This window comes from Saimiri boliviensis, chromosome 2 (genome assembly GCF_048565385.1).
Source record: "Saimiri boliviensis isolate mSaiBol1 chromosome 2, mSaiBol1.pri, whole genome shotgun sequence".
Lineage (NCBI taxonomy): Eukaryota > Metazoa > Chordata > Mammalia > Primates > Cebidae > Saimiri > Saimiri boliviensis.
In genome coordinates, this window is record NC_133450.1 from 71,119,729 (window position 1) to 71,131,984 (window position 12,256).

The 12,256-nt window shown below is 46.1% G+C and overlaps 1 protein-coding gene across 1 annotated transcript in view; it reads left to right on the plus strand.

The window, feature by feature from the left end:
* Positions 1-4,318: 4,318 nt before the first annotated feature.
* Positions 4,319-12,256, plus strand: part of AK7 (adenylate kinase 7) — a 95,824-nt gene continuing 87,886 nt past the window's right edge. Inside the window, exons 1-2 of the mRNA XM_039469040.2 lie at positions 4,319-4,450; positions 11,470-11,658. Of these exons, the coding sequence (XP_039324974.2) occupies positions 4,346-4,450; positions 11,470-11,658 (294 nt within the window). The 5' untranslated portion in view covers positions 4,319-4,345. The remainder of the gene's footprint in view (positions 4,451-11,469; positions 11,659-12,256) is intronic.

A 12,256-nucleotide genomic window follows, 5' to 3' on the forward strand; every position in this document is an offset into this window, starting at 1 on the left:
CGTGCCTGTAATCCCAGCAACCCAGGAGGCTGAGGCAGGAGAATTGCCTGAACTCAGGAGGCGGAGGTTGTGGTGAGCCGAGATCGCGCCATTGCACTCGAGCCTGGGTAACGAATGAAACTCTGTCTCAAAAAAAAAAAAACTATACATACTGTTTTGAAAACTGTAACAAAAAATGAAACAAGATTATAAGATGTTAGTAATCACTAGGTGACAAAAATAAGTCATTTTCATTTTCTTAATACTTTTTCACACTTTATCCGTTAGCTTGTATGTACTAATTAGAAGCAGGGAATGCAATAGATGTGGGGTTTAAGCTAGCTGAAGGCTGTCTAGCAGAAGCACCAAGCCTTGCTGAGTTGTATCTGCTCCCAGGATCCTTGAAGAGGCAGTATGATTGTGAAGAAAAGAGTGCACCCCTCATTTCCCGTAGTGGCACGCTTCCCACCTTTTCTCCAGGTCCAGCTGCTACTAGTGCATTTACAGTTTCTTCTGTTGCACATTGTGCTGTTCTCTCCCCAGTGTTCAGAAACGTAAAATGTGCTGTTTGAATGTTAAGGAGGAATACAGTAAGAAACACTGAAATTCCGATAGGTGCCATATTGACTTAAGAACTTTCTTTCCAACCTCTATTTTCTGGATGATACAGGTGAGACAGACTGAGCAACTTGCTCAGCAACCATCTGTGAGAAGTGGCATTGGATCAGAACCCAGGTCTTCTGACTCCACCAGCTGTCCCCATACACTATGTGTTAATAAAAGCCATCACATTAATTTTGTGTTTATATGAAAACTGATTTTAAAAGAGGGAAAGAATAAAGGAAAGATCCATTAGTTGGTATAATAGAATTAATAGAATCTCCAGCCTGGGCATCGTCCCTCACACCTGTAATGCCAACACTTTGGGAAGCTGAGCTGGGTGAATTACCTGAGGTTGGGAGTTTGAGACCAGCCTGCCCAACCTGGTGAAACCCCGTCTCTACTAAAAATACAAAAATTGACTGGACATGGTGGTACATGCTTGTAATCCCAACTACTCAGGAGACAGGCAGGAGAATTGCTTGAACCCAAGAGGTGGAGGTAGCAGTGAGCCAAGATTGCCCCCATGTACTCCAGCCTGGTTGACAGAGTGAGTCTCAAAAAGTAATAATAATTAACACAATCTCCTTTTTGACCCTACCAATATATATGAAATTACCTAGATGCCATCCCCCTTACTTCAAGAAACACGGGTAAGTTATATTTCATTGTAGCATGACTAGCTGAATAACTTTCAAAGTATTTACCTGCTTAACTGCATGTCAACAGGGAATGCAGAGACAAAGTAACAATTTGAAAATGAATCAAGTGAATTTGAGAATATTTGAATTAGTAAGTCATTTGAAAGAATGCTGAAGCATATTTTCTAAGTTTTGCACTGATCTTGCATGAATACTTGTACATTTAAACTGACACTAATTTCTTGTTGATTTAAAAAAAAAAAAAAAATTTGCCGAGTTCAGTGCGGTGGCTCATGCCTGTAATCCCAGCACTTTGGGAGGACAAGGCGGATGGATCACAAGGTCAGGAGTTCAAGACCAGCCTGACCAACATGGTGAAACCCCATCTCTACTCAAAATACAAAAATTAGCTGGGTGGAGTGGAACGTGTCTGTAATCCCAGCTACTCAGGAGGCTAAGGCAAGAGAATGACTTGAACCCAGGAGGCGGAGGTTGTGGTGAGCTGAGATCACACCACTGCACTACAGCCTAAGCGAGAGAGCAAGACTTCACCTCAAAAAAAAAAAAAAAAAGCAAAATATATTTACTATATGCAAACTGTTCCCAAATTGAGTTGGCAAAAATTTCAAAGCATTGCTTTATCAAAACAAGTTTTAATGAGACTTGTATGTATGAAAAAGAAAATGGGGTGGGGACAGAAAATTGAAACATAAAGGCTTCCATCTGTATAAGTGTGCCTTAGCCTTGCAGAAAAAAAGAAAAGAAAAAAAGCAGTAATTTCACCTTTGGAGACCACTTCAGAAAAGGCTTCACATATATCTTATTTAATCCCAACAGCCTTATTAGGCTAGTGGTATCACTCCTATTTTACAGGCAATTTAACAGCCTAGGGAAAGTTAAAAGATTGGTCCCAGCCTCCCACAAGTGACTGCAGAGCTGAAACTCAAAGCCAAATCTCTTGAGTGCTTGAAAACCCAGGGCCTCCAATTTGTCTGGAGATCTTGAGCCACCTCCCCTTCTTGAAACACTTTGGGAGGCCGAGGCAGGCGGATCACCTGAGGTTGGGAGTTCGAGACCAGCCTGACCAACATGGAGAAACCCCGTCTCTGCTAAAAATACAAAAATTAGCTGGGCGTGGTGGTGCATTCCTGTTATCCCAGCTACTTGGGAGGCTGAGGCCAGAGAATCGCTTGTACCCAGGAGGCGGAGATTGAGCTGAGATCGGGCCATTGCACTCCAGCCACAAAAACGAAACTCCGTTTATTAAAAAGAGAAAAAAGGCCAGGTGGGGTGGCTCACACCTGTAACCACAGCATTTTGGGAGGCCAAGGTGGGCGGATCACTTGAGGCCAGAATTTCAAAACCAGTGTGGCCAACATGCTGAAACCCTGTCTACTAAAAATAGAAAAATAAGCCGGGTGTGGTGGTAGGCACCTGTAATCCCAGCTACTCCGGAGACTGAGGCAGAAGAATCGTTTGAACTCGGGAGGCAAGGTTGCAGTGAGCCGAGATTATGCCATTGCACTCCAGTCTGGGTGACAGAGCGAGACTCCGTCTCAAAAAAATAAAGTAAAAATTAAAAAGAGCAAGAAGTTTGGCGCAGTGGCTCATGCCTGTAATACCAACACTTTAGGAGGACAAGGCAGGAGAATCTCTTGAGCCTAGGAGTTAAAGACCAGCCTCGGCAATAAACACGGTGAGACCATGTCTCCATTAAAAATAATAAAAAGAACGAGGAGAAACCATTCACACACGATTGCTGCAAGTGTTAAATATTTGCATTTAACGAGTTAATTAATGCTTAAAGCATGAAAATAATTCAATATGATGAAGCTCTTCCAAGGTAACTGCGGGATGTATTCCACCACAACCTTTGCGGTCCTGTGATCACCAGGTTGGATGCTATCTTTCAATTTGTGGATTTATCTCAGCAACTGCACGTATAATCTCTTGTGGGATGGTCAAGTCTAAATTTTGTCCCTTGGTGAATGTGAGCGAATCCCGAGCACCCACGCCCTCTGGTCGCCCCCAGCGGACACCAGGGGTCCTCCTGGAACTTGCGTCTGGAAACACCCTCCAAGGGAGCTGGGCCCGCGGACCAAGCCGCAACTGCCGCACGGCGAGACTATGCCAGCGTCGCTCAGATGCTCCGGAGCCCGAAACTCCATGGCAACAACTGTTCTTCGCAGCTGAGGCTCACGTCCCGTCGCCCCAGCCAGACCACCCCACCGGAGCGCGCCCAGTAACCCCCACGCGGGGGGAGAGGTCTAGGCTATGAGGCATTCCCTCTTCTTCAGAATCCTCATTATTTTTTAGTCATCGGATCAAGCGGGCACAGGGATGTGTTTCTAGACCTTACGAACAATGGAGATAAAAATGCACAGAGATCACAGGGTCCCCTGGGACAAACGCCCAGGGAGCCTCCGAAAGAGACGGTGCACTGCCCAAGGGCTCCCAGTGGGCGTCAAGACAGGGTGAGATCCGGGCTGCACGCGCGGCGCCGCGGAGACATCCGCCTGGCGCCCAGCAGCCGAGAGCGCACGCAACTGCGGGTCCCGAGCCCCGCTGGCCCTGCACGCCGCGCCTTCCTACGCCCGGCACGCCCCACCCAGCGCCCGGCACGCCCCGCCTCCCCCTGCTGGCACGCCCCGCCTCCCTCGCTGCCCAGCATGCCCCGCCTCCCCCCACGCCCGGCACGCCCCACCCAGCGCCCGGCACGCCCCGCCTCTCCTCGCCCGGCACGCCCCGCCTCCCCCCCGCCCGGCACGCCCCGCCTCCCCTCGCCCGGCACGCCCCGCCTCCCCCCCGCGCGGCACGCCCCGCCTCCCCTCGCCCGGCACGCCCCGCCTCCTCCCCGCCCGGCACGCCCCGCCTCCCCTCGCCCGGCACGCTCCGCCTCCCCCCGCCCGGCCCGCACCGCCTGGCACGCCCTGCTGAGCGCCTGGCCCGACACGCCCCTCCCGACACGCCCCACCTAGCGGCTGGCACTGCCTACTTTGCGCACGACACGCCCCTCCTGCCCAGAGAGAGAGAGGAGAGAACAGGCCCCGCCTCCCCAGCCCGGGCCCCGCCTCCTTGGCAAGCGGAGGGACGCTTTCACCGTAGCAACCCGCACGGCGCCCACCATGGCTGAAGAAGAGGAAACTGCTGCTCCCGCGGAGAAAGTTCTCCGGATCCAGAGGGTGTTTATAAACCTGCTGGACTCCTACAGCAGCGGAAACATCGGGAAGGTGAGCGGCGGCGGCCCAGAGCCGCATCCCAGCTCTCAGCTCGCAGCCCCCGGCCCCCGGTCCGCAAACCCAGCGAGGGTCTTCGCTCCAGGGCGTTCTTGGGGCCTTTCTTCAGGGAGAGTCCCGCGTCCTGGGCACCACCAGTGCCCCCTGGACCTCAGGCCGCACCCAGTGTGGACAAGAGATCCTACGTGGAAGCCCACGTGTCTGGAGATCACAGGTCCATCCCCTGTTCCTCCTTTTAATGAGGGGAAACTGAGGCTGAGAGGGAGGAAGGAACTTGCCCAAGATCACAGAGAGTTGAGGCCAGAACCGCCCCCTGCTAGGTTCTCTTTCCACTCCTCCATCGATTTCGAAGTGGGCAGCTAAACGAGAAAATAAATGAAAATTTTATATTGCCCCTGAAGCGTTTTTCATTCATCCATCCCTTCAATATATGGTTTTTGAGCATCTGTTATGAACCAGACACTGTGGGTCTCTGAGTTCCATTACATTTCCTCACCTTTCTCTGTCTTTAGCCCTGGAAAATGAAGATATTTAAAAAAAAAAAAAAAAAGCCATGATTTTCTCAATATAATTCTGTCCTCTAGAGCCTCAGAGGAATCTAATCTCACCCTGGACAGACTTCTCTGAGGCTAATGACTGCACTTTGGAACAGGACAAATCTGCTTAAAATAGGATGAGGCTACAGGACATACCATCTGTATTAGTTTTCTAGTGCTGTGGTAACCAACTACCACAAACTGGGTGACTTTATAAAACAGAATTTATTCTTTTACAGTTCTTCACGGCAGAAGTCCAAGATCAAGGTGTCAGCAGGGTTGGTTCTTACTGGAAGGTCCAGGGGAAGAACTATTGCATGCCTCTCTCCTAGCATCTGGTGGTTGCCAATAATTCTTGGCACCCCTTGGCTGGTAGACCTATTACTCCAGTCTCTGCCACCTTCTTCACATGCTGTTCTCCCCGTGTGCCTCTGTGTCGAAACTTCCCTCTTCTTATAAGGACACCAGTTGTTGGATTAGGACTCATCCTATCCAGTATGGCTTCATCTTAACTTGATTATGTCTGCAAAGACCCTATTTCCAAATCAGGCCACATTCACAGGTTCTAAGAGGACAGGAATTTGGTGGCGTAGAATTTATTCAACCCAGTATACCATCTAAAATGCATCCATCATAAAACAGACATTTAGGGTGGAGCTCAGTGGCTCACACCTGTAATCCTAGCACTTTGGGAGGCCGAGGTGGGTGAATCACCTGAAGTCAGGAGTTCAAGACCAGCCTGGCCAACATGGTGAAACCCCATCTCTACTAAAAATATAAAATTAGCCAGGTGTGGTGGCAGTCACCAGTAATCCCCACTACTCGGGAGGCTGAGGCAGGAGAATCACTTGAACCCAAGGGGCAGAGGTTGCGGTGAGCCAAGATCACACCACTTCACTCCAGTCTGGGCAAAAGAGTGAAACTCAATCTCAAAAAAAGCAAAAACCAGAGATTTAGGTATATAATATAGGTATATATATATGACATGTATTTATACATATAAACAATATATATGTATATTGTATACCTCTATCTACCAGAACGGACTCTGAATACATGATACATCTTCCAAATTATCAGAAAAGGTAGGAAAGAAGAAGCAAGGCCACAAACAAAACTATGACAAAATATTTTTAAAGAAAGGAAGCATTACCAAACAGTTGTAGTGTTTATCTTATTTGTGTTTTTCAAAAAAATACAGACATGAAGAAGATAGATGATTTATCTGTACACAGAAAATGTCCCTGAGGTCAGGAGTTTAAGACCAACCTGACCAACATGGTAAAACCCTGTGACTACTAAAAATATAAAAATTAGCTGGGCGTGATGGCAGGCGCCTGTAATCCCAGCTACTCAGGAAGCTAGGGTAGGAGAATTGCTTGAACCTAGGAGGTGCAGGTTGCAGTCAGCCGAGATTGCACCACTGCACTCCAACCTGGGCAACAGAGCAAACCTCCATCAAAAAAAAAAAAAAAAAAGGTGACATTTAATCTAACATACACAGGTTGAGGATCAAGCCAGAGAAAATAGTTCTCAAAGGCCACGGCAAAGGCACAGGTTCCAAAGCAGGAATAGGGTTGGCGGTTTTTGCAAGCACAGTGGTTAGGAAACAGTGAACCGGGGCTTCCAGTGCCCACTTCTTTGGGTGCAGCGAGTACTGTGCCCAGGGCCCATGAGACTTTTAGCGGCTCACAAAAAGTGTTAATTTCTTTTGAAATCAGAAGGAAACAAATGAAATCTTACAGTCAATGAATGTGTTTGGCTTTATAGCATGCAATCATGAAAATTTTAAATTTTTTTTTAATGGAGGAAGGGGCCCACAAATGCCAGAATGTGGTCCTACTCAGCTCCTAAGCAGTGATGCACCCATGGTCTGCACGCCATAGAAATGTATTCCGTAGATTAGTGGAGTACAGGCAAGCACAGAGGGCCAGGTCGTGGATGGCCTTGATCAGGAGTTTTGCTTATACTCTAAATTCAGTGGGAAGCCTTGAACAATGCAAGGGTTAGGGGTTGTGTTTTTCAAAAAGATACAGATATAGACTGGGCACGGTGGCTCACGCCTGTAATACCAGAACTTTGGGAGGCCAAGGTGGGTGGATCACCTGAGGTTGGGAGTTCGAAACCAGCCTGAGAAACATGGAGAAACCTTGTCTCTACTAAAAATACAAAATAAGCTGGGTGTGGTGGCACATGCCTGTAATCCCAGCTACTCGGGAAGCTGAGGCAGGAGAATCACTTGAACCCAGGAGGCAGAGGTTGCAGTGAGCAAAGATCATCCCATTGTACTCCAGGCTGGGCAACAGAGTAAAACTCTGCCTCAAAAAAAAAAAAAAAAAAGAAGAAGATACAGATATAGAGAAGACAGTTGGAAATCTGCGCATAACTCTTATTTATTTATGTATGTATAGAGGCATGGGTCTCATTAACATTGCTCAAGATGGACTCGAGTTCCCGGGCTCAAGTGATCTTCCCACCTCAGTGTCCCGAGTAGCTGGGACTGCAGGCTATGTATAGCTTTTGACTCCCCCAAACTAAACTACTAATAACCTATTGTTAACAGGAAACTTTACCAGTAGTATAAACAGTCAATTAACACATACTTTGTACATATAAGATATACTGCGTTCTTACAATGAAATAAGCTAGAGGAAAGAAAATGTTTATAAGAAAATCATAAAGAAGACAAATATATTTACTACTCATTAAACAGAAGTGGGTCATCCTAGAGGTCTTCATCCTCCTTGTGTTCATGTTACATAGGCTGAGGCGGACGATGAAGAGGAGGGGCTGATCTCAGGGGTGGCAGAGGTGGAAGAAAATGATAAGTGGATCCACAAAGTTCAAACCTGTGTTGTTCAAGGGTCACCTGTGGGAGGTGACATGAACATGATTGAGATTAGGAATGATGGAGAATCTAGGTGTGGTGGCACGTGCCTACGGTGCCAGCTGCTCAGAAGGCAGAGTGAGGAGGATTGCTTGAGTCCAGTTTGAGGCTGCAGTGAGCTGTGATCGCATCACTGCATTCCAGCCTGGGAGGAATATAGAGGGCAGAGTAAAACCTTGTCTCCTAAAAAAAAAAAAAATGAGGGAAGGGAGTTTATCTCCTTCCTTAATCCCCTTTTGATCTTGATTATTTTTTATAACAACGTATTTTATAATGATTGTAGTTATATAGATATAACTATAATTCTTTTAGTATACAGAGATCTTTTTCTAGCAATCCTCCTGCCTTAGTCTTCCAAAGTACTGGGATTACAAGCATAAGGCACCACGCTCTGCCCAGAGATCTTTTTCTTTTTTATTTTTATTTATTTTTATTTTTTTCAGACGGAGTTTCGCTCTTGTTACCCAGGCTGAAGTGCAATGGCGCGATCTCGGCTCACCACAACCTCCTGCCTCCTGGGTTCAGGCAATTCTCCTGCCTCAGCCTCCTGAGTAGCTGGGATTACAGGCATGTGCCAACATGCCCAGCTAATTTTTTGTATTTTTAGTAGAGACGGGGTTTCACCATGTTGACCAGGATGATCTTGATCTTTTGACCTAATGATCCACCTGCCTCGGCCTCCCACAGTGCTGGGATTACAGGCTTGAGCCACCATGCCCAGCCTCCAGAGATCTTTTTCAAAAGCTTTTCGAAACAGAATTTTCTAGTTGGGCCTTCATTAATCAGGGCCTTTCTCAAATTACAGGTAATCACTGGATCATCTGCTCCAAGGAACATAGGAGTGGGAATATGAGGAATATGAGAGAAATGGAAGCTGTGTCTCTAGAGCATTGTTAGGCTTACAGCTCAGTTGGGCAATGCCATCCCAGCCCCATCTCCTTTTTGCTGGGCATCAATTTCCTCAAAGGTGAAAAGGGATAATAAAATTGAATATGTTTTTAAAAATTGAATATGTATATTTGAGAGATAAATGACATGAAAACATATATAATTTACTTGGGAGAAATTTATTCCAATAAGAAGTGGAAGCTGGCAGCAATCTCTTATGCTAACCTGGAATGTTTTCTGTCAAAATAATGAGGCGGGATTTTCTGTTTATTTGGTTTTATTATATTTTTATTCCCAAGGTATGCTAATGCCATGATTATTTATATATGCTTAATAGATAAATTAAAATGATTGTTGACATATATAAGTAATTATTGACACATAAACGAATGAAACTCTTAACCACTGCACACTGCAGAAGCTACTTCTTTTTTTTTTTTTTTTTTTTTTTTGAGACGGAGTTTCGCTCTTGTTACCCAGGCTGGAGTGCAATGGCGCGATCTCGGCTCACCGCAACCTCCGCCTCCTGGGCTCAGGCAATTCTCCTGCCTCAGCCTCCTGAGTAGCTGGGATTACAGGCAAGTGCCACCATGCCCAGCTAATTTTTTGTATCTTTAGTAGAGACGGGGTTTCACCATGTTGACCAGGATGGTCTCGATCTCTTGACCTCGTGATCCACCCGCCTCAGCCTCCCAAAGTGCTGGGATTACAGGCTTGAGCCGCCGCACCCGGCTTTGCAGAAGCTACTTCTAAGGATAGCTTTTGGAAAACAAGAAAAGAAACTTCGCCAACTTCATTCTATTTCATTATTCAATACCACAGCCACTGGCCACATGTAGCCATTGAACACTTAAACGTGGTTGGTCCACACAAGCCTTGGCAACATAGTGAGACCCTGTTTCTATAAAAATAAATATAAAAATAAAAAATTAGCCAGACTTTGTGGCAAACACCTGTAGTCCCAGCTACTCGGTAGGCTGAGGCAGGAGGATCGGTTGAGGCCAGGAGTTTGAGGTTGCAGTGAACTGTGCTTGCACCACAGCACTCCAGCCTGAGCAACAGAACGAGATTCTATCTCAAAAAAAAAAAAAATTTGGCTGGTCCAAATGGAGATGTGCCATCAGTGTAAAATGCAGATTGAATTTCAAATAAAAAAGTAAAATATGTCAATAATGTTTATATTGATTACATATTAAGTTGATAATATTTCGGATATATTACAATAAATACCACAGCATTTAATTTTTTTTTTTTTAGATGGAGTCTTGTTCTGTTGCCCAGGCTGGAGTGCAGTGGCACAACTTCGGCTCACTGCAACCTCCACCTCACAGGTTCAAGTAATTCTCCTGTCTCAGCCTTCCAAGTAGCTGGGACTATAGGCGTGCACCACCACGCCCAGCTAATTTTTTTCTTTTTAGTAGAGACAAGGTTTCACCATGTTGGCCAGGTTGGTTTCAAACTCCTGACCTCAAGTTTCCCAAGGTGCTGGGAGTACAGGCATGAGCTACCTCGCCCAACCTCACAACATTTAAATTAATTTTTTTTTTTTTTTTTTTTTTTTTTTTTTTTTTTTTGAGACGGAGTTTCGCCCTTGTTACCCAGGCTGGAGTGCAATGGCACGATCTCGGCTCACCGCAACCTCCGCCTCCTGGGTTCAGGCAATTCTCCTGCCTCAGCCTCCTGAGTAGCTGGGATTACAGGCACGTGCCACCATGCCCAGCTAATTTTTTGTATCTTTAGTAGAGACGAGGTTTCACCATGTTGACCAGGATGGTCTCGATCTCTTGACCTCGTGATCCTGCCGCCTCGGCCTCCCAAAGTGCTGGGATTACAGGCTTGAGCCACCGCGCCCGGCCATTTAAATTAATTTTATCCTTTGTTTTTACTTTCTAAATGTTGCTACTAGAAATTTTTTATTTTATTTTATTTTATTTTTTGAGATGGTATCTTGATCTGTTGCCAGGCTGGAGTGCAGTGACATGTTCTCCACTCACTGCAACCTCTACCTTCTGAGTTCAAGCAATTCCCCTGCCTCAGCCTCCCAAGTAGCTTGGACTACTCAGCACAAGCTACCATGCCTGGCTAATTTTTTTGTATTTAGTAGAGACAGGGTTTCACCACGTTGGCCAAGATGGTCTCCATCTCCGGACCTCGTGATCTGCCTGCCCCGGCCTCCCAAAGTGCTGGGATTACAAGCATGAGCCACTGTGCCTGGCCACTACTAGAAAATTTGAAACTACGTAAGTTCCTGTAGTCCCAGCTACTCAGGAGGCTAGGCAGGAAGATCCCTTAAGCCTAGGAGTTTGAAACCAGCCTAGGCAACATAGCAAGACCACATCTTTAAAAATAAATGAAATAACCTACGTAGCTCCTATGACATTTCTTTATTTCTGTTGGTCAACACAAACATCATCACTGTAACCCAGCTCTGCCTTCTACCAGAAGAGTGCACTATCCTTAAACAAGTTGATTAAGCTCTCTGACCCTAAGTTCCTCATCTGTAAAATGGGGAATTATAATAGTACCCACTTCTCTGGGAATTAAATCAACTTTAATAAGATGACAGTGTGCAAACCATTTGCTTTGCCTTGCTAGTCCCCAGCAAGTACTCGAGAAAGGTAAGTTTCTAGAATCATCATCATTCACTGGCTCCCTGACTCTGATTTGTTCTTACCATTTGGGAAATGTCTGTTTCCTTGCAGTTTCTATCTAACTGTGTCATTGGGGCTTCACTTGAAGAAATTACAGAGGAGGAGGAAGAGGAAGATGAAAATAAGTCAGCTATTCGGGAAGCTTCCACAACCAAAGTGAAGGAAGGCACATTCCAGGTTGTGGGCACGCTGTCCAAGCTGGACAGCCCACAGCCCGACTTTGCGGTGGAGACATACGCTGTAAGTCCTGGAGGCTCTGGCCAGGAGTCGACAGAGGGAATCGCCTTCTGCTCCAATGCCTTGACAGTTTGTTTTACTGTTTGCCTCCCCTCCCCTCTCTTCTGCAGGCATGGCCAGGTTGAGGGAATGGCTTTCTCCTGTGATGGAGATTGACCTTGGAGACCCCACTTTCAATTTCGGGCCAAAGCAAAGAGTTTAAGTTAGATAGTTTTGGAAAGGTTGGATCTAATTTGGACTTTCAGACTCATGCAATTCTCTCTAGCATATTCTGCCCTGCATTATCCAAGATGAGTCTGTGCCATGATGGGCACCATCTGTGAAGAAGAAATAGGCACAGTGACTCATACCTATAATCTCAGCACTTCGGGAGGCTGAGGTGGGAGGATCATTTAAGGCCAAGTGTTCAAGACCAGCCTCAGCAACATAGCAAGATCCTGTCTCTATTTTATATTTATGAAAATATTTTGTTTAAAGAGAAACATCCTTTGGTAATGCACCACTCAGAAATAATATACCGTTGCGGTCTCTAGAAACAGTGCTGTCTCCACATGACAAATCCAACACAGTCCTAGTCCTGAGACATTTAAATACGCTAAGA